The 26,284-nt window shown below is 39.1% G+C and overlaps 1 protein-coding gene across 1 annotated transcript in view; it reads right to left on the minus strand.

Moving 5' to 3' along the window:
- Positions 1 to 1,467: 1,467 nt before the first annotated feature.
- syt6a (synaptotagmin VIa) overlaps positions 1,468 to 26,284 on the minus strand; it is an 83,944-nt gene continuing 59,127 nt past the window's right edge. Inside the window, exons 2-7 of the mRNA XM_034131881.1 lie at positions 18,771 to 19,161; positions 16,526 to 17,087; positions 8,875 to 8,995; positions 5,750 to 5,921; positions 3,935 to 4,085; positions 1,468 to 1,661 (exon numbers count right to left, since the gene is read on the minus strand). Of these exons, the coding sequence (XP_033987772.1) occupies positions 1,590 to 1,661; positions 3,935 to 4,085; positions 5,750 to 5,921; positions 8,875 to 8,995; positions 16,526 to 17,087; positions 18,771 to 19,161 (1,469 nt within the window). The 3' untranslated portion in view covers positions 1,468 to 1,589. The remainder of the gene's footprint in view (positions 1,662 to 3,934; positions 4,086 to 5,749; positions 5,922 to 8,874; positions 8,996 to 16,525; positions 17,088 to 18,770; positions 19,162 to 26,284) is intronic.

The following is a 26,284-nucleotide window of genomic DNA, read 5'->3' on the forward strand; positions in this document are numbered from 1 at the left end:
AAACATACATACAGGAAACGGCGGACGGCTGTACATGAAAATATACACAATCACCAAAACCTGTTCAGAAAAAAAGAACAGGAGGAGACGAAGAAGTGCTTTTGAACAGTGAGTGTCTGAAGGAACACATGAGCGTTTGAGTTTTCATCTGGAAGAAGAAGAAGGTGAGATCGCTCAAAAGCAAACATCGAACAGAGAAGAAGGTAAGGGAGTGTAAAGTGTGCTCACTTCCTGTTTACAGAAACCTCCATCAACAAAAATCTGTGTTTCAGTTTACCTTTTTATTTAATTTTTGGGTTTTTAGTGTGTTAATGAAGCTAGTTGTGCCTTTGAGAGGTAATTTAGACCTGCGTTTTGTTTCTAAAATTGAAAAAAGATTGAAAAAGTTGTTTCAGAATTGAAATAGGTCATAACACTGCAGCCAATTTGACATAAGGTAAAGATTATCCAGTCATTTCTTATTTTTTAGATACATCTTCTTGACTAATGAAAACACACAAAATGTGCACATTTAGAATATTTTAGGTGAAGCCTGATCCCATCTTTCCTAAACGACTGCGGATCAGGAAATTGCTTATGTCATTATTGAAACTGGAAGAACTCAACAGGGGATTTTTGTGATTAGCGTCAGTTGAAAAAATCCAGTTTTTGGTAAATTTTTTATAGTTTTTTTTGGTATTCAGTGTCTGAATGTAGTTATTTGTGCCTTTATCAGGTCATTTAAACCTGCTTTTTGCTTAGAAAAACAATGATAATCAGAATAGAAATCAGTTATATAACACTGCAGCCAATTTGTGTGCCAATTTGCTGTTGTGTGAGGGAAAAAAATCCAGTTATTCTTTTGTTACATACAACTTCTCGTCTTTTCTGCTAATGAAAACACACTAAATTTGCAAATTGAGAATATTTTAGTTGCAGCCTGATCCCATCTCTCCCTAACGAACTACGGATCAGGAAATTGCTTATGTCATTATTGAAACTGGAAGAACTCAGCAGGGGCTTTGAAATTACTGTCAGTTTTGCTATTCACAAACCATAACGATGAATGGAGCTTAATGGTTTTTACATCTAATAGTGCCAAAAATGCTACAGTCATCTATATGCTATGCAGCACTGTGAATTCAATGAGAGACGAATGGTTCGGAAATTGCTTCAGATCCGGTTTGAAGTCTCTTTTTCTACCGTGTCCTGAAACTGCTCTCGTGGAGCAATATCCGATCTCTGACTTCTCTATCCAAGAGTCTCTGCACCACATAACTGAATCTTCAGCGCCTGGAGAGTCTCCGTGTGAGGACACCGAGATTTGTTCACCTCAGCTCAGATATGAAATGTCTGCAGACCGGATGTCCAGCCATTGAGGGGGAACTCATCACAACACCCACATTTCAAACCCCTTAAAGACTGCGCTTCACACAACTATCTTACCCGATATCAGTTCTCGGGAGGGTTCTATACTTGAGGGAGGGAGGGACAGTGAGACAGGGAGAGAGAGGGAGAGACAGTGGGGTTGTGTTTCTCCTCCATCAGACAGACAGGAAGTGGATCAGCAGGAGGGAGGAAACCCCCTTCTGGGTCACAGGTGGCTCTGCTCAGGGGCTAGCAGGGGGCCGGGGGGAGGGGCAGGAGCCTTGGCTGTCGAAGCTGGCTGTCCTCGCCTTCCACTGCAGGACACACAGACACAAGGAAGTGATTCATAACACACATGCTGCTTATTTTTATTTTTTTACACAGCACTGTCACTCTCAGGTCACTCTCAGCACAGGGTACAACCTGTATAAAGGTGGCATTGTTCCAGGAGTATAGAAGAAGGGTTTCAATTAGATTGACCAATTTGGGGAGGTACAGTAGAAACACAAAAAGAGACTGAAAGCAGTTAATCAATTAACTTAGACTCAATATTTAATATGATCTCACCACAGACACAATATCAACATCTCTGTCTTTAAGAACTTTAGACAAAAGCAACAACAAAAATATAGGCAGATGCTATTTGCACCCGGGGTGAATATAGCCACATTGGCTATTTATACCCCTTTCTTACTGCTATCTATATAAAGCTTCATAACATAAACAATACATATGTACAGAAATAAAATAGATGGCAGGGAAAAATTTGTTTTTCAAAATACATATATGTAAAAATACTTACAAAAAAAACAATACTATAAAATATAAGAACAATGTTGATTGATAATGCTGAGCCATAGTTATAAAATACAAATAAAATAAGCCTACGAAGTAAGTAACTATTGATTTATTTTGTCACTTCTCTTCATGCTTAACTTGTATTTTTTGGGAACTTACTGTTTTTTTTTTAAACTTAATTGATTTCCCATAATGCTTTGAGGGATGTAAACAGGAACGTAGCCTAAATCAGTGAGCTATGGTTGGGCCACGTTTTCTTCTGGCATACTGTAGGTATTTCTTAACATTGTGGTAAATTGGTACCATCTAAAGTATGCCGAATAACTTATGAGTTACTGTTCTCAGTTAGCTCATTCATATACAGACAACTATCACTGGACTACTTTAATACTGAAGAAAACTTAAAAATGCGATGATTTTAAGGCAGCTTCCGCATTCATGGAGAGCGTCTTTTTCCTATGATTTCAACGCAGATTAATGGACGTTTACTCGCCAAGGACATCAGATATATTGACATTCAGAAAGGGTAAGTCATTATCACTTTAATAAAAGGGGATTTATGTCTGTGTGTTTAGGCTTGACTGAGTTATGAGGTGGAGAAAGTCTGGGTTTTGACGCAAATTGCCTCGTTGAGCTGTTCATCAGCCATTGCTGCTGATTGACTATATTTGCGTTGCTTCTTGTTTCACCATCTGGGCCCTCAAAAGTCCCTCAAAGTTTTATGAAAACATCCACCGATTTCTTATCCTAAATAATTCAATATTTAAAGTGACGCAGGCTATTTGTCTTGGTTAGGTTAGGGGCTCACAAACAATATCAAAACATACAACATGAAAAACTGACATAAAATAACATTAAATCACAAACAATTTTGAAAAAGGTAGTGAAAGTCTATTTGGCCATGTTTGAAATGGCTATTGATGGGAATTATTATTATTTATTTATGAATGGTGTATTTGAAGGACAGATGCAGTTTATACAGGCTCTACCTCTACCTACTGTTGCTGTCTTGATCTGATCATTTGATGGTCTATCATGGCTAGGTCTCACATGTTGAAGTAGTTTTTATCTCAATGTGACTACTAGTTCAACAAATGTGGTTATATATAAATAGACAACTTTGAAACAGCTATCCAATAGAGGTGGGAAGTAACTAAGTACATTTACTCAAGTACTGTACTTAAGTACAATTTTTAAATCGTGCACTTTTACTCCACTACATTTATTTAATACCTTTAGTTACTTTATAGATTTGGATTAATGATGTGAAACATAATCAACACCTAAATCAGACTTTAGTTCCACCTGGAGTCAATCAATCAATCAATGTTTATTTATATAGCCCAATATCACAAATGTTACATTTGTCTCAGTGGACTTCACAGTTTGTACAGAATATCAGTATGACAATACGACACCCTCTGTCCTTAGACCCTCACATCGTAGAAGGATGTGAGGAGTAAATTCAAAAGCTACCCTGCAGTATACAAAGTCATTAAAACTAGCTGCACCTTTACCAGCTTTGATAAACACATTAACTTGAGTAACATTTTGAATGCAGGACTTTTACTGTAACAGAGTATTCCTACACTCTTGTACTTCTTCTTTTACTCAAGTACAAGATCTGAGTACTTCTCCCACCTCTGCTATCCGATGAAAGCCCCATAGGATTGACATTGGATGTTAGTTTACGCTACCTGTCTCTAGACACATTAGATGTCAAATAAGACATGTTTCATATAATGACAACATACAGATCACTCCTTTAACAAACAGACCCCAGACCGACCTCTTTCTCAGACTTCTTGGACTCCAGCAGGGGGTGCCAGTGTGCAATGGGCTTCCGTGGATACGCCAGCATCTCGTTCCAGTGGTCCCTTCCAAGACCCTCAGCATGGCATCCAAGCCTCATCACACCAATGATCTCATTATGACCTACCCTGTGGGGCACACACACACATATGACTGCATGAACACATCAGACTTAATGTGACAAGACATACCATACATCAACATGTTTTTTTTTATTATTGCAAGAAGGACATTTGAAATGAAATGAGACTCAAGTCTGCATATGGATGTCCGAGTGATTGATTCAGTAAAAATATGCTGCAGATTCTATCTGTGCAACTAGAATTTCATTATTTCAGGAAGAAAATGTTTGCTCTTTGAAGATCTCTCCACTATTATTAGCACAACTTGATGTAATCTTACAGATCAGACATGAGAGAAAACACAAGAGGCTAGGTTTCTAAATATTGCCGCTTCTGTCTATACTACACACAGGAGACAAAACAACAACATCCTGACCTTTAACATGCATGTTCTCATTCTGTCAGCTGTCTGCCCTGCAACCCCTCCACCCATATCCTGTTATAGCTTCACATACCGTAAAGGTAGCGTTGTACACTATTCCTCTAAATACCTGGAATTTGACTGACTCCAATATATATATTGAAAGAAATTAATAATAATTTAAAAACAGTATTATAGATCCCCTTCAGACATAATAATAATAATAATGATAAATATACTACTACTACTACTACTACTACCACCACTACCACTACCACTACCACTACCACCACTACCACTACCACTACCACTACCACTACCACTACCACTACCACTACCACTACTACTACTACTACTACTACTACTACTACTACTACTACTACTACCACTACTACTACCACTACCACTACTACTACTACCACTACTACTACTACTACTACTACTACTACTACTACCACTACTACTACCACTACTACTACCACTACTACTACCACTACCACCACTACTACTACTACTACCACTACTACTACCACTACCACTACCACTACCACTACTACTACTACCACTACTACTACTACCACTACTACTACCACTACTACTACTACTACCACTACTACTACCACTACCACTACCACTACTACTACCACTACTACTACCACTACCACTACCACTACCACTACTACTACTACTACTACTACCACTACTACTACCACTACTACTACCACTACTACTACCACTACCACTACCACTACCACTACTACTACTACCAATACTACTACTACCACTACTACTACCACTACCACTACCACTACTACTACTACTACTACTACTACTACTACCACCACTACCACTACCACTACCACTACCACTACCACTACTACTACTACTACTACTACTAATAATAATAAAAGTAATAATGATAATGATAATAATAGGAAAATAATAAAAAATGAAAAAAGCTTTTAATAAAACACCCCAGAAATTCCATAAAATTCCTTGAAAAATCCCAAAATAAATCAAATGTTTTTCTTTGTGGTTGTAAAAAAGCAACTTCTTTCAGAAAAGTCCATTCCCAGTGTGTGTGCACTGTAGATTTCAAATGTCACACCTGTGTAAGTTGCACATTGGTCCATGACCTGGCTCTAAACTAGTTTTGATGCACCAAAAATCATCTCTTATGTATACACGTCTTAAAAATCAGATTTAAGGTGAGCACAGAGAAGACTTTTCTGCAGGTGAAACATGGAGGGGGGTTCATTCTTTAACTTGTTATTTATTGTCCTGTCCTGTTGTTGTTTGTGGTACGTACAAGTCGTAGTCCATGACGGAGATGTGCAGGCTGACGTGGTCCATGCTGTCCGGCGGGATGTCAAAGATGATGGCCTCGTTGTAGGTGGGATTCAGAGTGTTCTTCTTTATGCTCGTCTTCTTCTTTTTCAAACGCCTCCCGTCACATATGAGCGACACTTTGACGTAGGGATCTAAAGGCAAGGTGTGAAAGAGAGGAAGGAGGACAGAACATAAGTGACTTCATATAAACAGGAACTGCTAAAAGATACATATCATTTCCAAGTTATCCATTTCTTATTTATTTTTTTAAACTGCGATAATTAGAATGAAAGTCAGGCTTATTGGAGTTTGGGGGTATGGGATCCATTGATCAAACTTTATTTATATAGCACTTGTCATACACAAAAGCTAACACAAATATCAGACAGAACACACGACTGAATAAAACAAGAATAAATACAGTTCAATTGAAAGCCAAATGAACAGGGTGGGTCTTTAGTGAACGCTTTCTTCTCCCCTCAGGTTTTATCAATCGATGATATTGTATTTATACAGCCCAATATCACAAATAACACATTTGTCTCAGCATACAACTCCCTCTGTCCTTAGACCCTTTCAGTGAACAAGGGAAATCCCCAAGACACTCAATTAATAGGGAAAACATTTAAGAAATCTCCGGAGTAGCTATTCAGTGTGTCAAAGCTTTGTGTCTTTACATATTTATGTTACACTTGCATCTGGGGGCAGGCTGTCGTGGTCCATAATAATAATAAAAAGACGCCTCGCCATGGCTCTTTGTATTAAAAGGGCACTATAATGCCCATTTTCAGGTATTCTGTGCCTCTACTGTGACATGTTTTCATGCTTTGATGTTCAAAAAGAAATTCCCCCTGGAGGCAACACAGGGATTTGAGCCTTTTCAGACCATTTACATGCACTAAAACTTATATAACACGCTACAGAAAAGAGAAAACCCAAACAGCATAATAGGGCCTCTTTTTTTTAAAAGGAAATCGGATACAGATCACATTTCCTCGCCCAGAGTGTTTGTTTGTTTTTTTAAAAGCAACCCTGGAGGACCTGGCTGTCGGAAATGTGCATGAAAGTGCATGAGTCAACAGCTTGTGTAACCACAGAGGATGATAGGACATAGATAGCTTAAACAGCATGACTGAGAAAGCTTCCTGATGAATGCTGTGTTCAATCTTCAGCCGTCAGGAGCAGATCGCAGCGTATGATCCATTATGCTGTGTTTCAGTCAGATGTAAGCTGCCCTCAATCTATAAACAACAAACAAGAGCGCTTGCTTTGCCGAGTAATGTGCTCAAAGGCACATTTTGATAGCTATTGTTTTACGATGCACATATTGAAACAATGGCAGGCAGCTAAACCCCTTAAAACTCAGGGGAATTAAAATGGGACTCTCATTACAACGTCATCATATAGGGAGGTAATAATGCTATATTCACCTAAACCTTGGCATTTAATGCAAACAAAATGTCAACAAATGATATCTGTATTAGATGGAAAAGTGGAATGGGAAAGCAAAAACAAGCACACCGCCTGCGACTATTTGCTGACAATGTCTTAATATCACAAGTGTTGAATATTAATATCTGCTGAAACAAACAGAAGGCAGCTGCAGAGACAACTCTCCACTGTTTGTTCACTGAATATGACATCTTCTGGCACATCACATGTCCAGTGAAATAGATTTCTGCAGCGATGGCATATTTCTGTAGGCCAAACCTCGACAAAAAGCCAAATGCAATTGGATTTTTGTTATTGCAAAGAACATTGCAGGAAAAAAGGGCAAATCCCCTGAACCCTGGCATTTCATGCGAAGTAAATATCACTTATTGCAATGTTAATCAGTATTGGAGGTAAAAAGTGGAATGGAGAAACAATCTAGCATGCCCATAACTATTTGCTGACAATATGTTGATATCACGAAGTGTTGAATATTAATATCTGCTGAAACAAACAGCTGCAGAGACAACGCTGTTTGTTCACTTAATATGACATGTTCTAGTGCCTAACAAGTAAAAAGCAGTGCTGCAGCGATGACCTTTTTGCTAAACCAGAAGTTAGCATTGCGGTGGTTCCCTCGATAAAACCTGATTCAATTTGCCATTTGATATTGGATTATTGAAGGAAATTGAAGGACAAAAAGGGCAAATTCACCTGAACCCTGGCATTTAATGTCAAGTAAATGTCACATATTTATCAGTATCAAAGGGAAAATAAGAATGGAGGAACGATAGTCTACTACAATAAAGAGACCGCCAGCATCTTCTTGCTGACTATGTGTTTTTCACAAGTGTTGAAAATGTATAACTACTGAAATAAACAGGAAGCCGCTGCAGAGATGACTCCGATGTCCTAAAATAGAGGGCAGGGATGTATCGTTTTTGATTCCACTCCTGAAGTGAGCAATATTAGCTCCATCGTCTAAAAGCCAAATCTAATTTTCCATGGATTTTGGATTATTGTAGTTCAGAAAAAAAGACAGAAATTGAAAAAAACGAACTTTCTTTACCCTGGCATTTGATGTAAAGTAAACAGCACATATTAGAAGTGATGTCAGTAATGGAGGGAAAAGTGGAACAGAGAAAAGCGGTCTAACACAATTAACTGATTGCCTGCAACTATTTGCTGACAATGTCTTAATTTTGCAGTTGTTGAATATTAATAAGTGCTGAATGAACAGAACGCAGCCGGAGAGGCAACTCCCCGCTGTTTACTTAACATGACATGTTTGCAATTGGATATTCAAAGACACACACACACACACACACACACACACACACACACACACACACACACACACAACAATACAGCTTTAGCACTTCAAAGCCGCCAGACCCAGGTACTGTACAGTCAAATAATAAACATACAACAAATCACACACCATAAAACAAGTACAAGTAAAAACAATAGACAATTTAAAAGCAACAATCTAAAAGATGTCAATACGCTAAGGAGAGCGTGGCTTTTAAGATTTATTTAAAAACAGACAGTGTGGAGACCTGTCTGTTTTGCAGATCATTCCACAGTGTGGGAGCCGCTACAGCAAAAGAACACACCCACACACACACACACACACACACACACACACACACACACACACACACACACACACACCTGAGTATCCGGTGATGTCCATGGCCTTCAGGTTCCTGCACTTGATGACAGTGAGGGTGAGTCTGCCTGCAGTGGGAAGGTAGCAGAGGGAGAACATGACCTCCCCAAGGTCAACACTTTCCTGTGGAGAAAAGTGCACACAAGCAAAAAAGAAATCTCTTTTAGTTCCACATTTATATTCAACACTTTAAACCAGAGTCATGAACAGGTGTCTTCTTTCCCTCAAGGTCTGATTCTGGGATGATTACACTTCATTTTGTCTGATATAGTCAAAGGTCAGTGAAGCAGAAAGTGAATACCAGTGATTGAAAGAGCTCTCAGATCTTTAGTAAAAGTAGTAAGACGACCTTGTAGAAATACCTGCATTCAAAAAGTCTACTTAAGTAAAAATGGTCAGATATTAGAAGTAACATAAACAGTACTTTAAGCGCCAAAAGTAAAACTAATCGGTATGCAAACACCCATTTTAAAATCGTATATATTATATGACTGGATTATAATGAGTGTTGCATTAATGTGTTAATCACTTTCATGTTGCAGCTGGAGAAAGTGGAGCTTATTTTAATTACTGTATACACCACTTGCTAGTTTGAAGAGCCATAGTGTGTATCATAATTTACTAGCTTCAATTTGGGATTTATGATCTTAATAAAGTACAGGTACCTCAAAATGATGCACGTGATTAATGTAGAACTTATTTACTTTACGAAAGGATCAATACTATATTTGTTTATAGTCTGCTTTTTGTTTTTCAGTCAGGGAAGACTAACACAAAAATAACTAAATGTGATATTCTCCTGTTATTCCTCTATCATTAAATTGCAAAAACATTCAGCTTTATGATGGCCTCTTGTTGCCAGAGGAAATAAAATGTAAAATGTTCCTCACAGTAAACCAGCTAATTAGGGCAAAGACTACACCCAGAAGTGTATACAAAGGGTAATATGATGCAAACTAATTCAACTTTGCTATTTTGCATTTTTGGCTTGAAAAAGAGCCGCATTGTGATTCTGTTGTTTGGTTTCTACAGCTCAGCCTCAGGAGGGCTGCGGGTGTATTGTGAGTGTTGTTGAAAGATAAATGGATAACATGTGTTGTAGAGCACAATGCAGCTGAGGAAACATGTTGTTTGTTGTCAGTTTGTAACACAGGACAATACAAATAACTTTTTAAAGGAATAGTTTGACATGAAAAACGTTGTTTAAAGGGGCCCTATTATGCCAATTCTCTGTCTGGAACCAGAGCCCAGTCTGCTCTGATTGGTTATCTGACCAGCTCTGTTGTGATTGGTCAACTGCCCTAATTTCCGTACAATGTGTTTGAGTGCTAGCCAATAGAAGCCATATTGATGTCACTATGTTATGGAAGTAAACAAAGGAGTCCAATCGAGGCATTTCAGGCAGGGGTAAGTGTGTGAGAGAGAAACTTTGCGATTGTATCCTTTGCAGACCATTTACATGCACACAAACCTACTGTATATAACACACTACAGGAAAGGGAAAACCCCAAAAGGCATAATAGGGCCTATTTTTAAAGGCACAATTAGTAAGACAATGAAAAACAGCTTATAAGCTAAAAAAAAAGTATCCCTTTTTAAATCGTCAATCCATGAGCCACAAGAAATGTGTGGTGTGTTGACATCTGCAGAGACTCCTTCCCTCCCTTTTATCATTTCGCTTTTTTGGGGACATTTTGTGGTGTCAGCCTTTGTGAAAACACAAATATAGCGAGGTAAGAAGCTGAGCAGGTAAAGCTGATTTCTAAAAAGAATTGAATCTAAGGTTGGCCTACCCCCTTTTGACTTGCACCGTTAACCTTGTTGGGGAAAATGTGGAAGCTTTGATATACCCTTAAAATTGCATTAATTGTTTCTTTACCTATGGAAATGTCGAGCTTAGCTTAGCTTAGCATAAAGAGTAAAAGCATGGTGTGAAATGACTGGCTTGGTTCGGTTTAAAGTGCAATACACCAGCACATCTAAAGGCCACAGCAGCAGGGGATTCTGCATCATTTGATTTGATTAAAGGGTTTTATTGAAGAGGGGAAATGCTGTCTGAGCTAACAAGCTTTCTGTCATTAGCTCAGAGGGTAATGAGCTAATAAGGTCACTCAGTTCATTCACAAGAAGTACCATATTTGTAACAAAAAGCATGTCTCATAACTCTCTGATAACAATTCCTCCTTTGTGCAGTTATTCTTATTTCAACAGAGGAGGTTTTAATTAAAGCAGATGGTGGAACACACTTTTAAGTTTCTGTTTGAGTACAGATTAAACAGACGAGATTTAATTTGATAAACAGTGACTTTTAGCAGTGCTGACATCACATTTTGTTAATCCTTTTTGGAGTCAAAAGTAACGTCAGCTTTTTTTTCTTGGATTCATGTCAATATCTGTTTTGTTTTTTTTACTGCACATATTTTATGTTATTCCATTCTATTTCAATGTAAATACTGCTTTATTTTATTTTTTATTTTACTATATATTTTACTATTGTTATGTTCTTAAAATAGTTCTCTATCTGTGTTTCCAGAATTTTGTTTTACTTGTATGTATGCACCACGACACCAAGTCAAATTCCTCGTACGTGTCAACCTACCTGGTAATAAACCCGTAGTTATGTTATTCAAAGACAAAAGGAGTTGAGGGAATATGTCAGAAAAGTTTTCTCTCCTCAGCCGGTGTAATGGGGCGTGCGAGCATTTGATTGACCACAGCTATCAGAGAGACAGTCTAACACCACAGGGGACGTGTCACGGTGAGACAGCATGTCGTTAGTGGTATTTAAGAGTAAGGGCCGAACCAGCATTTAAATGGGCCGGATTGACATTTGCAGGTGTGTTTACATGCTGGTTATTGTGAGATGCAGCAGAGCGGCTAATTAGCTGTCAAGCTTGCACACTGGTGTTAGCGCTGCACTTTTCTCCGGTGAATGTTTGTTTGGTCGCTCGTTCAACAATCATGGACGAGTCTTCATGTTGGTAAGTAAGGTACTTTTTTTTAGCAGAAAAGTGGGTTGTTGATCAAAGTGTGTGGCGTTTGTGTTGAGCGGATGCTGCATGGTAAGTGTGAAAAGTATTTTTTGCGTATTAAAGAACGCTGATTTTACTGCTTTATTAAACATTTGACTGTCTGTATTGATATTAAGGGGTTAAATGACACCAAATCCACAATTCGGGCAGACAAATCGAGGAATTTATTACCCTTTTTTCTTCAATGACAGAACAGAACATGACTTAGACTATTTGACTTCTGTTGCACTTAAGTTTTGGAAGGAGTCATGCCAGAACAGTTGAAGGTGCCACATGTGTCCCCACATACATTAAAGCTAATTAAGTCGGAAAACTGGGCTCCACTTCAAGTCCTTGCAGTTATTTGGCTGTCAGTATCTCCTTGAGACAATTTAGGTTAGTTTGGAAGTCATGGCCGACCTCCCGATCAAGTCTTTTGCCAACTTTCATTATTTCCATTGCAGTTTTAGAGTAAAAAAACAAATCATATATTCTGATAATGTTTCCGGTTAATCATCATCAGGAGAGCAAATTAAATAACATTTCAGAGAGGATATCTAATTCAGTTCTTCACCACAACCAAATATCTGACTTTATCAATTACTGAATGAGTCTTGGAAAAAATATTTTCTAAGACAATTCTACTCCCGAGATCTCGTGTGTTGGAAGGTTTTCTATACTTTAAATCCATTTTGAGGAAAAGTACAACCTGCCTAATTAACTATAAGCTTTTACACTCCTGTTGTGGTCCCTACTGAGCTATTGAGAGCCCTTTTTCTCTCTCTATAAACCATTTTAAGATCACATAATCACTTAAACCCACTGTTGGCCTCCTCCAACACGTCTGTCCGAGCGCTGCAGTGTTAACGTCCTTTCACACACACCACATGCGATTTGACTTTCTCTGCCGAGGAAGTGAGGGATTTAGTTTGAAGGGTGTGAAGGTTCAGCCATAATGTGTGAGCACAGCAGAAATGTCAAGTGTTGTAAAAGCATGAAGTGACACTTTGATTGTCCTTGTAGAAACACAAGCTGTTTTGGTGCCAGTCAGTGTAATCTGCACGGCATTAATCATACAAAGTCAGTCTGTCCATCGGCTGTCCGCTCAGTCAGACACTTTGGACCAGATTGAAACATCCATATCTGTAATTATATATCATAAAATGACATTTTGTACAGGATGAACAAGCTGATTTTGACCCCTTTAATATTACTCTAGCACCTCACATGTCCAGTGAAATGTAGTGATGCAGGGATGACATGTTTTTGTATGACAGCTATCAGTCTCACTCTTTCCCCTCGACAAAAAGCTAAGGCAATATTTCATTGGATTTTGGATTATTGGAGAAAATAAGTTCTGTGGCAAACTAAAATGTTATCGTACTGTCAAGTTTTGATCAGCAAAAAAATCATGAACTCTACTTTTAGGAATAAGGAAGCATAAATGCAATCGCAAGAGCCAAAAAGCTAACAATATAAAATACTGTGTAAATACAAGATTCTCATTTTAGCACACACATACAAAATGGCCTCAATCAGACCCTAAGGACATATACTTGATGAATTACTTGGAGATATACTTGAAAAAATGTTTTTATTTATGAATTGATCGAAAAGGACCTCGCATCAGCTTCAGCTATAGTTTTTGCTATGTGCTAATTAGCCAATGTTAGCATGCTAAAACGCTAAACTAAGACATTGCTCAATTTAAGTGTTAACGGAAATGTGAAGGCAGTAGGCTATATGGATTGTCACAACATTTTGTACAGATATTATCGTTCCCCATCAGGATAATCTTTCATAACTTCTAGTAGAGCTGTGCGATTATGGCAAAAATCATAATCACGATTATTTTGGTCAATGATTGATATCACGATTATTAAATACGATTATTCATTGACTTTGTTTTAAAGTTCAATAAATGGACGTTTTCAAATTAAAATAATAATTTGAACAGTATCTGTTTAACTGTTGATTACCCTGAACGTATAATTCAACTGAAAAACCAATAAATTAAATAAATGATACATTTATATTTACAGTTAAATAAATAATATCAAAATAATAAATACCAATAAAAAAGATCAACAAATATTTTGGAGCGCACTTCAACAAGCTACTAAACATATATAAATGAGATGAAATATGTTGCAGTGCACTGTCACAACCTAGCAAAGCAAAATAATCGTTTTTTTTTATGTTGTTTTTGTAATTGTGGCAGGCCAAAATCGTAATTGCGATTAAAAAAACGATTAATTGCACAGCCCTAACTTCTAGTATCTTTTATTAACTTCTGAAACTGGACTCCGTGTTTAGCGCTAGCTTGCAAATATTAGCAGCTAAGATGGAACATGTTATCTTGTTGATTAAAACAGTTAGTGTCTAGTTGGCTCTACACTCTAGGTAAAAAGATCCGCTTAGTAAGTCATTAACTGTACATTTCATTCATTGCCTTATTTATTATACTCTATGGAGGCCTTTTTTACAAAGAATGATTGTGTCTTGGTTTTCCTGCTCTTGATAAATTGTCTCCTCCATTCATTCCCCTTATTAGCATGCAAACCTTCCCAAAAGAGTTTGAACACATGAGGGATCTGAAGTCAATAAGTGGGTTTTTCTACACTCCTCCAGATTCTTTATCTATAAGTTGGTGTTATTGATGATTATCGCTCCTTGATCTATGAACTGAGGGAGGCAGCTGGCTCTTTTCTTTCTCTCCTCGTTCGTCTGCTCACTATAGGTTTCCACTCATTAAGAGTTAACAGTGTTTATAAATCGGCGTCTTTATCTTACCCGAGTCATTACACTCCACTTCTTGTTTGTTTTTCGTTTCTGCTGAACCCCACCATCTTTGCCTATCCTAAATCTAATGTGAGCAAGGAATGTTGTCGTAAAAATCGTTAGGGTGGTTCAATAAAGTTTGTGTGCCAAGGAGAGGGCCTTCTGCTTTTCTGCCTCCTGAGCAATAACGTGGAGATTATTGAGCAACCCTTGAGGAAGTTCAAGTTTAACAACTGGAGGTGAGGAAATTCAGGGATGAAAGGGATGAGGAGTGATCAGGGCTCTAAGGTGCTAACATGGTGCCTGGACGAAGAACAATTTGTTCCAGAAAACAGTCTCTGGACATCGTCAACGAGTCACAAAGCCAGCAGGAGAATAATTGTGTTAGAGAGCTGTGAGTCAGAAAAAGGCTTTTATGTTTGAGAACACCTTTGCGTCTCCAGCCAGTCATTTGAATGATTTTAATGAGTGACAATTTCGTTTTTCGATGAGGAAAAAAAAGAACTGTGTCTGATTATTGATAATGCTTTTAATGATAATTCAAATGTAGTAATTGGATTCACATTATAGGGCAGCGTTTTAATCCTCTAAACGTACCCCTTTCCCCCATAAGAAAATGTTAATTAGACACACGAGGAAGGTCTCTAAATCTTACTTTTTTAATTAATTGTTTTTTAATCAGTTTACTATTGTATTTTCCTGATATTTCAATTGCATACATAAAATGCTGCTTACTGACGCGAAGAAAATGATGGTGGAGGAACCCTGAATGCTTTATATACTGTTATGTTTGGCCTACAAGTGGTGAAAAGGTGACGCTATTTTAATAACACTCAGCATTTAAGCCTCTCAAAGTGTAACTCTAAATTTGTTCATGAATGTGCGCAAGGTACAAAAGGCTAGTTGTAGTTGAATGAAGATCTAAGGATGTGGTGGTTAAAAATCTCTCAGCCAGTCACATCTATGGCCGCTTTACTCTGGACAAAAAACAGAAAAAGCAGCTCAACAAATGACATTAGGCTAAGATTGTCACTTTGTTCTTTAGGCCTTCTGGGAGTTGTGTTGATCTGCTGTTGGATTAAGAGCCTGCTCCTCTTTGCTGAGAACTGTCAAGCCGACTGACGAACACTGCTTGTGTTAGCCACTAATGCCAACTCAAGGTAAGCCCAAAAACAATCCACTCTAAGCCAGCCATTTCTTTCCTTAATGTTAGAAAGCGAACAGAACCTAAACATAATTACAGAAACAATTACCAGTCTCTATACACAACCAAACGACTTTGTGCCAGAAACAGACCACTATCTGAGATGTCTTTTCTCTGCTGCACTTAATGTACTTTAAACCTTCAACCGTAACCAAAGTACCACATAGAGAATTTCAATAAGAAAAAATAACTACCTGGCGCAAAACTAGCGCTGCTTGAACTGGTCATTGTGTGACACCAAATAAACCGTTTAGTCTAAAAGTCAGAGAATTAGCACATCAACTTCACTGCGTCTGCTTTTTCTTTTGCCACAACATGTAAAATGCTACTCCACTAATAATAAATCTAGCTCACTACAGTATATCATTAACTTTTGACAGCAGCCATGTGGGAAATCAGGCCAAGGAACTGCTGTAAGACGGACGACCAAAACTTCTGACATGCCAGATATATCCATCTGCTTGTCCAACAGGCCGACATTCAGCCAAAAACACCAGTCCAAAGGCTTGGCTTTACTGTCCCTCCAGTACATTTCCAGTAAGCTATTGACCCCATGGTTAAAACAAATAACTAACATTGATTGTAATTCATATGTGGAATCACCAGTCAGTCATTCGATACTGAATCTATAAGAAAAGAAAGCCAATAGATTCTTACCGTGCTGGCGTATTGGATGTCCCTCCATATGTTCGTTTCCCTGGAGAGGTCTGATGTCTCAAACAAGTTGTCCAGCTCCACCTCGCCGATCATATCGTGCCGTGAAAAGCGGTCAAAGTCAAAGACGCTCATGTGGAGCTTCCTGATCGCCAGCTCGTCGTAAGGCACAGGAAACTGGAAGCTCTCGTTGAATATGGGGTTGAGCATCTTCCGGTGGACGCGAGTCTGGAACTTCTTGCGGTCGGGCAGCAGGTACACCTTCACATAAGGGTCAGACGTCCCACATAAGTCCTTGGCAGGGAGGTCTGACGCCTTGATGATGTTGACTATGAGCGCCTCGTTTTCGTAGTCGTACTTGAGAGAGAAGTTAATCCTGCCACAGTTTTTGCTGCTGCCGTTCTTGGACGAATCCTCCGACTCCGGGGTCTTCTGTTGGTAGAGTTCTGGCTGGATGCGACCGATGCTTGTGGGCCTATCGTCATTGTCCGGCGTGTAGTCGTACCCCAGGTCTAGACTGCCTACCTGCATCTGCCTGGGAAGGTGTCTTTTGAATGAATTGTGCCTGCAGGGGAGAAGGAAAGAGAGTGAATGACAATGTGTTCAATGGCTTTTGAAGAGCAGTGAAGACGAGCAGGGAATATCAAAAAGGGGAGGTTGAATTCAGGAGAGGAAGCTTTTAAATGTACCAAGCTGACTACCTACAGTGTCTCCTTATATCACCTTACTTCTGGTATTCAAAACCCAATAAGCTAAGTAAGTTGTTTCCTGAGTTAAAGGATAATCGCTTGCATTTTTATTGTTTTTACAAATGCATGAAAACAATTATTCGAGGAAGATTGCCTGCTGTTCTCAATCCACTATCAGTCTTATCTGCTTGCAATACCGATTAAGAGTCAGTCTGCTTTGCATTGATACCCCGTTTAGTTTTGTGAGGAATTGTCTGCTGTGTTGTGGTAGGAATGCAAAATACTTGAATTGTGTTTGTGTTATATAAAAAGTTCAAAGTAAATTCAAAATGATGCCCTAAATGTATAAAATAATAACAGCAACAACAACTAAAAAGCCTATGACAGCCCAAAGTGCACCAAATGAGGTCCTGGAGGGGGGGGGGGGGGTGAACGACGGTTTGCTTTGTCAGGACCCTAAAAGGACATGTTTGCTGCTTAAGCCTATTTAAAAATAGATGTGCTTTTTTTAATGCGTTAGTTGCATAATAAGCAGAAAGGACTGATGTGCACTTAATAAAATGGTAAAAAATGTTTGAGTTCTGCTGTTCGTACTTCAGCAAAATGTTTTCCCTTCTTATTGCAATCATTTTAACGAACCATACTTTCCATTACTGCTCTCAGAAATGCCTCTAAGGCAACACAATCTACATTATCTCTAATAAGTTACTGTTGAATCTACATAAAATAGTGCAAACTAAATTGCTTGGATGGACATTTCTTCCCTCATTAGCGCTTCATTAACTGAAGTAGTGCCAAGTCACTTTGAATTTTCAGATTTACATTTTTATTCTTGTTAGGTTAATGAACCTTTTTTTGCCACACGATTCTACTGTATCTCTTAAACGCTGTCCGTGCGTGCAGGCATGCGTGCTCGTATGTATCCCGAAGTATGTTCACACATAATAATGATTGTTGGGAAAATACTGAATGTACTCTTCCAATATCAGAGTAGCACATGATAACAAAGGCCCTACGTAGCTGTGTACGTAACGGGATGTATGATTACCTCGAAGAGCATCAGGACTGTTTTAGGCATATGATAGCTATGTGATTAACATGATGATTCAGCCTCTATGGAGATAGACATATGACAAGCATGATCATTTCTGACGTGGAGCTAATCTGAACTAAACATTGAATACTGCTTTGAACCAGTATACATGTATCTTGTGACTGTGATACTCTTGTATATCAGCATGTGAAGGACACTGTTCAGGAACTAGTTGATGCTCTGTATGTGATGACTACTTCCATTCTTGAGAGGATAATAAATACATGTATCCTGATATTGAAGATCAAGCCGGTGACGAGTGATATTTTTCCTAACAATAACATTAATAATACATTTCATTTTTATAGCACACTTTAAAAACAACGTCATCTCAAGGTGCTTCACAATGCTATAAGGAGAAATTAATAAAACAAATACAATTAAAAGTTATCTAAGGAGCATATTGAATAAAAAATAAATAAAATAAAGGACAGTCCGTCAAATGAGGTGCGTGTTTGTGACTGACCGAGTGGAGGAGGCGGGCTCGGTGGCCTGCCTCTGCATGCGCGTGGTGCGGCGCAGGAAGTGCTCCCTCATGGAGAGCTGCACCTCGGCGGGGATGTCGGGCGACGTGTGGCTGATCTTCACCGCCGCCTCCAGGAAACCCATCGAGCCCATGGGGTCCTTCACCTTCTCTGTCGCCATGGTGACCGGTGACTGCAGGGGGCTGGGCAGCAGGATGGTCGGCTGAAGCGGGCAGATCTCGGGGTCGCAGGTCAGCGTGAGGGTGGGGCTGGAGAGATGGGCCTTCGTCCGCAGAGGCACACGACACAGCTTCCAGGAGACGAATGTAAGAAGGCCCAGAAGAGCCAGGCCGCAGAACAGAAAGACGCCGAGCAGGAGGCCGAATGAAGAGCCTGGTGGGGGGGGGGAGGTGGAGCAGCACACAATATGGAGGGACAGATGGTGATCGCAAGGGAGGAGAGGAGAGAAAGAGAGAAAAAGACAGTCTGTTAGGACAGTGTTTTCAACCTTTTTTGAGCCACGGTACATTTTTTACACAACCAATAAAGTTGACACATTGTATATTAATCCAGCATATATGCGTACAGTATAATGATCATTCTATCATAAGTCTCGCAGTTTGGCTCGTAAGTTCAGTTCGTAACTTTGAAAGCTTTCTCTTTGTGGTTTTTCTCATAAAAGTTACCCGTTTCCAGAGGTGGGAAGTAGTGGAGTGCAAATACTTCGTTACTGCACTTAAGTACATTTCTCTGGTATCAGTACTTTACTCCACGACTTATTTTTCTGACGACTTTTTACTTTGACTTCTTACATTTTGAACACAAATACCTGTACTTTCTACTTCTTACATGTTGAACACTAATACCTGTACTTTCTACTTCTTACATTTTGAACACAAATACCTGTACTTTCTACTTCTTACATTTCCCAAACAGGCTGGTTCCTTTAGTTTGAATGTGTGTTTGGTGGCGTGATCATTATTATTTAGAGTCATTGCGTGCCTATTGATTTGAACACGATCCGTGTATCCATCATTTCCTGGTCTTCTCTAAAGAAGAGGGACCAATGAAAACGTTGTCATGTTGCCGTTGTTCAGCTTGGAAACATTCATTAGCTAACAATGACATTATTGTTCTATTAATATAAAGGGAGGTCAGGTACTCTTTAAAACAGCTGCTAGTTATGGGTACTTTTTACTTAAGTACATCTCAAAGCCCATACTTCTTTACTTTTACTTGAGTGAAGAAGTTTAGTCAGTACAGAGTATTTTTAAACACGAGTATCTGTACTTCTACTTGAGTAAAGGATGTGTGTACTTTTGCCATCTCTGCCCGTTTCTCAGTTTTGTTTACGCAGGCGAACGAAAAAACTCCATGTTCTTGTTTTGAAGTGACGCTGTTTCATTTGGAGAGGACATTTGAGCTTGCTTGGGAACATGGCACTGTTTGATTTAATTTGCATCAACTAATTCATGTTTTTTTGGACCGATTATGTGAAATTGGACACTTTCCCCACGGCACCCCTGGCGATCTCTTACGTGTTTGAAAATGACTGTATTAAGACACGAATCTGGTGCTATATTAGTGTTTTCAGTATAAGGACAGCGAACCATGAGGGACATTCATACATATTAAAGAAACCTCTGAGCTCAGCTGAGGGGAAAAAGGAAAGGATATTAATGTAAACAAAATCAAATATGACTATGCATCTCTCATATACAGCGATGTATTTGGGAGGATCCAACGTCACCATAAAAAAGTAATTTTGCAGTGAAATATTTTTATACCGCCATCCTTGTCAAAATCGAGACATATTGAAGTAATAAGAAATGTACCTCGGGAAGGGGTATTTTGGGTATTTGTTCCTCTACTAATGGTTTTCTGTCATATGAGAGGTAGTAGAAGCAATTATGTTTGACAAATGATTTAAAAAAAATGATTATCTATTTGACTGAGAAAATACATATGGGAATAGAACCATAGGTCTCAGACGCCTGCCTGGTGGATTTTTCGAAACCATGAAACAGATAAAAGAAGCAGGGCATAGTCAAACTAATTTATTTTCCAGCTTTTTGAATTATTCCTGGGGAACAAGCTGCATGCAAAGACCTGGGGACATATCGAGAATGCTGACAAGCTGTGCAGGGATTCACAGCGACCGAAGGGGAAAAGAACTGAAGCTGAAAACGTACAGGACTGTATCTCTGGATTTTGTCTTTGGGGACAAGTGCCAGAGTCGCTCTGTTTTCTCGTTCTAAAGTAATTACATTTCTCCTTCTGATGCTGGGAATGTTTTCCACGCTTTGTGTTTGGTATCAAATTCAATTCTCTACATTTTTGCTGGAGTGTGTCTTTTCCATGTGCCCTGATTGGTTTGATTTAGCTACAATAACTCACGCTGAGGAGCATGTCTGCGTCCTCTTAGAGCAGAGGTGTCAAACTCAAGACCCGTGGCCTGTGACTTCATTTTATGTGGCCCACAAGAGCTCTGAAAGAATATAATATGTTGTTTATACGGTTACAGTACATGCCGATTTACAGAAGCACGTTGCCCATAAACTACATGTCCCACAATGCATCTCAAATGTGACTTTTTTTTCAAAATATGACTTTTTTTTCTCAGAATTTGACTTTCTTTCAAAATGTTACTTTTTTTTCAAAATGTTACTTCTCACTGAAGAGACTTGCAATTATTTGCCCTAGACTTCTGCTTTCAGACGTAGTTAATTATAAAGTTATTACCCTATCCGATAATAATCCAATGAAGAGGCAATAATGTAATATATAATACATTATTTTATATATATTAAATATTTATATATGTATTTTTATAGTCTTGAAGTTAAAACCGGCCCTTTGAGTGCAACCATAATGCTAATGTGGCCCGTGATGAAATTGAGTTTGACACCCCTGTCTTAGAGGGTCCCTGAACTCGTGTCCCCACATAACATTTCAGAGAGAGCAGGGCGAGCTTCAAGGAATTACATTAAATTAGCTATTTTTTAATATTTAGACTCCACCTTTCCACACTTCAGCAAAATGTGAGCATTGACAAGTTCGGAAATCTGCCTTTGGGGTTAAGTTTGAAGAGAATAGATGTGATTTATTATTTATATGGAAAATGAGATGAGAACAGTTGTGGAAAAAGTATCCTTTACTGAAGCAAAAGCATTGGTATAATACTCAAATAAAAGCATTTGCAATCTTACCTTATTAAAAAGTATAAAATAGCAAAGTTCTGCATCAAAGTATGATGTAGCCAAGTACATTTTCTCAAGTCTTGTAGTTAACTTAACATCCTACTTATCTGTAGTTGACCACATCTTCATCAAAACATTTACCAGCATTCCTTCCAAAGAACTCTCACTAAATGAAGTGCCCGCTAAAAAGAATTTATAGCTTGCCAAGCGGTGGACAGGATTAAAATCTGGGGGATTTACGCCTCTGGAAGGATTTCTCAGCTGTCCACAGCTCTGGCCTCTTCATGTCTCTGAGATTTCACACAGCTCCCCACAAAGCTTCCTCTCAACTGGACTGTCGCTCGCAGAGTCTTCATCCGCCGTCACGGCAAATTAAAGGAGATCTTGCGGTGTGGTACTGAAATACGAACACCCGCGGGGACAACCTCTCGCTACAACATGCTTTGACAGGTCAGAGATGTGTATTTGAGAATGTGAATCTGGATTGTTTTAGTTTTTTTCACTGCAGCAGAACCCTTCAAAATCCAGTATTCACAACAAATGTGTTTGACAATATAGATAAACAAAAGACAAAGACAAAACCGTCATTGTCTTACCTAAAGAAGACATATTCTGCGCATATATGTAGTGCCTCGACTGTGACATGTCTCCATGCTTTAATGTTCAGAAAGGTCTTTATTTTTCTCATACTGCCTGTGCTGCAGCACTTCTTTTCACCCTATGTCTGAAACCAGAGCCCAGTCTGCTCTGATTGGTTAGCTGGCCGGCTCTGTTGTGATTCGTCAACAGCTTAGAGATGTCCCGCCCCTTAGCCCATCACGTACAATGTGTTGGAGCGCTAGCCAATAGAGCGCCACAGTGACGCGTCCTAAAACCCGGAAGTAAGTTAGCATTTTACCACTTCTGGTTCCTTCGACAAAAAGCAATGGGATTTCTCCATAGGATTTTGGAAAATATCTGTAAATAAGGTCTGTGTTTGAGACGCATTTAAGAGACGGATCCCGTTTTGTTCTACGACATTAAATACATCAGCAGTGACCCCGCTGGTGATTTCTGAAGAGTTTACGTGTCTGAAAAACGATGGTTGTTACCAAGTGGCTGAATAGGACTACAGAAGTTGAGGACGTTGTACGTCATTACGCCGAACACGTAAACACTCCCTCTAAGTTTGTTTTTCCCCGTGTTCTGCTTGAAAGCAAGTACCTGCCTCCTGCAAACTGTTCAAACAAACGCTTCAACTCGCACCATTTAGAATCTGTATTTTTGAATATGGATCTTAAGCTGGCGTGATGTTGAAGCAGCGACCCTGCTGTAGTTAGTTTATAGCATAACGTTAGCATTTTGCTTCTGGCGACTAGATTTATGATTAGAAAATTATAAAAGTAGGGTAGACATGTGGAGATTATCCGGCTGAACAAAACGTGATCCGTCTCTTAAATGTGTGTCAACCATCAGTACCTTATTTCCAGCTATTTTCCAAAATCCTATGGAGAAATGTCATTGCGTTTTTGTCGAAGGAACCGGAAGAAGTTTACTTCCGGGTTTTAGGACGCGTCACTGTGGCACTCTATGGAGGCACAAGTTTCACAATCTGATCACCGTACATGCATAAATAGCATAATAAGGCCTCTTTAATCATTTGATTATTAAGCTATAACCTTTGGAACCCGATTGATTTGGGTGTTTGAAACCGAAAGTATACAAATGCGGAGACTTAAGCTTTGAGACACTTTGGTTTGGTTTATATTGGCTTGTATTTTGCCGAATGCCAATGCCGAATTAGCAGATCTATTTTGCAATCAACATAAATAAATGCTAGTATCCTACAAAAGAACAATGTTACATTGACTCTAAATATATGTATCATGTCTGTGTGTTCAGAGTTGACTGAGTTATGATTCTGAGGAGGAATGCGACTTTTGTAGTGTGTTGCAAACTGGCTCTAATGATTTTAAAGCAGCCTAAATCGATAGCCTCCATGCTCTGTGTCTCACAGCTTCTGCTGCAGCTTTAAATGCCAAACTTCAGTTGCCATATTCCTTGAATCTTTAAAACATTGGTCTTCAACTGTGTCTTTTTCACCTTTAGTGTCTTTAGTATCTCTGCATGAAAACCTCACAGTGTGAAAAGATCTGCACAAAGTACGTCAAATTGAGATGACGTGTGAGAGTAGACTCGCATAAATGAGTCACATTACAGCTGCAGGATTACTTTTCATAACTTTTGCACTTTGTCTGACGGGGGCCGTATAATGACGTACAAACCTTGATGTCTTTTCAAGTATTTCTACCCTATAATGATAACGACAGCTGTCATGCATCCAGTAGAGTTTGATAAGGTTAATGAGAGAACCACAGCTCTGCGACAGCTGCAGTAATATGAGTAATTTCTCCCGTAATGACTGCAGAAATAGACGTGTTGATTTCCTCTCCTATTTCCTCTAGTATTGAGTAGGCGAGACGTACTGTACGCAGAGAGCTAATGATGCAGATACAGTGAGACGGGAAGAGAGAGGCGCAGTGTGATTTAAAAGCCATTGTTCTTCCCCTCTAGACGGATGGGTAATGGAGCAGAGCCGTGTGAACTATTACTTCCTCTGGACCTGACAGCGTGGGACTTGACTGACCTCAGGGTTTAGCACACTATTAATGATCCCACCCACACCTTGCCACGAAGGAGTGGACTATCACTATCCTGCGGTCAATCACAAGGGTATTTTCTTTTATTTTATTTTTTCAAATCCTTTTTGCAATCAATACTTCAGACTCAATCTCAACGTAAAGCCCCTCCAGGTGGGGTTTAAGGGCCAGGTGTTAGAAGAGAGTAAGTCACCGCTGTGTGCAATATGGGAAATCTTTCTTAATAAAAACGTTCAGGTATTAACCTTATAGGTGGGGGACTTGCGTGGATAGGGTGACAGCTCCAGTGTTTTAAAAATGTTGTGGCATGCTTACCCTTTCCCACAGGCTGAAAAGCATGGAGTTCTGCAGCAAGCAAGCGGTGGCTTTACTCTTCCCCGCTGCATGTTACATGTTTTTATTAAAATAACCGTCTAATTTGGTCATGAGGTGGATGCTATAGTCCCACCCTAACAGAGCCGGGATAAACATGATCTGTTTCTGTGCACAAATCTAATCAAGGTTTCTGTTTTTGGAAGTCGAAGAGCAAAGTGAAGCCCGGGGGTTTTTCTAACCTGGTTTCCATAGTAACCCTAGTCATTATAGAGAATATGCTCACCGTCCGTTTGCAAGTCTGAATTTACTCATCTTCGGCCACTGAAGATGGCACACACAGGTCATAGAGGCATAGAAATGCGGATTGTATGGTGCTTTACTGCAGTCTGAGGTGTGATGGAGACAGTGTGTTTGCTACGGTGAAGGCAGGGCTGTTATTGTCTTAAAGGGACTCTATTACAATGATTAGAGGGGAGGGTTATGGGAGTTGTCATTTTCCTTATAGGATATGTTGTGTGATTCACAAATCAAGAATCAAATAGCCGATTTGTAAGTTTTGACAAAACCTGAATACATTCATTTTTTATGGATTTGACTAATTACTTGTTGTTCCTACATTTCATTTACATGACATTTCATTTAGCTGGCGCTTTTATCCAATGTGAGTTACAATAAGTACATTCAACAACGAAGAAACAAACTTAAAATCAAGACTCCTGGAGATACATTTCCTATCTATAAGATGAATTGCTGCTGCATTAGCTTCCCTTAAAGCCAAACCTTGTGCTGCGTACACTTTTATTGTTTTTGTTTTGTGTTTTATTGGCCAAGGTGCAGATGAAAGACTAGAATATTCATCATGTGATATATCATTTACATACATGTTATGTCTGCTAAACTCCTACAGTAGTGATATTCTTTTAGGACCTTTCCAATACAAAAACACAAGAGCAAAAATGTGCATAATCAATTAAAAAGTGTTTATCTGTTTTAACGTAAGCTACAAACATTAGCATGCCTTATAGCATTTTACGTATCTATGCATTTTTTCTTACGGTACTGGGCTAGGTATGAGCTAACATTTTTGTGTAAAATAACACTGCTTTATTTACATTATTTTTGCCTGGGTCACTTAAAGTGGACCTATCATGCTATATTTAAATGATATATTGTAGGGCCATACCTATATAAGGTATATTTATACGTTTCTGTTTTCAAAATACCAAACAGATCATGCATTTTAGCCATGCCTCATTTCGCTCTATGTGCTGTTTGCTGTCTACGGGTCTGATTCTGCTGACCACGCCCCCCTGCAGGAGAGGGGAGACGTGCTCTGATCAGCTGCTGGGCTGTCAGAAGAGG

Source organism: Trematomus bernacchii, unplaced genomic scaffold (genome assembly GCF_902827165.1).
Source record: "Trematomus bernacchii unplaced genomic scaffold, fTreBer1.1, whole genome shotgun sequence".
Classification (NCBI taxonomy): Eukaryota; Metazoa; Chordata; class Actinopteri; order Perciformes; family Nototheniidae; genus Trematomus; species Trematomus bernacchii.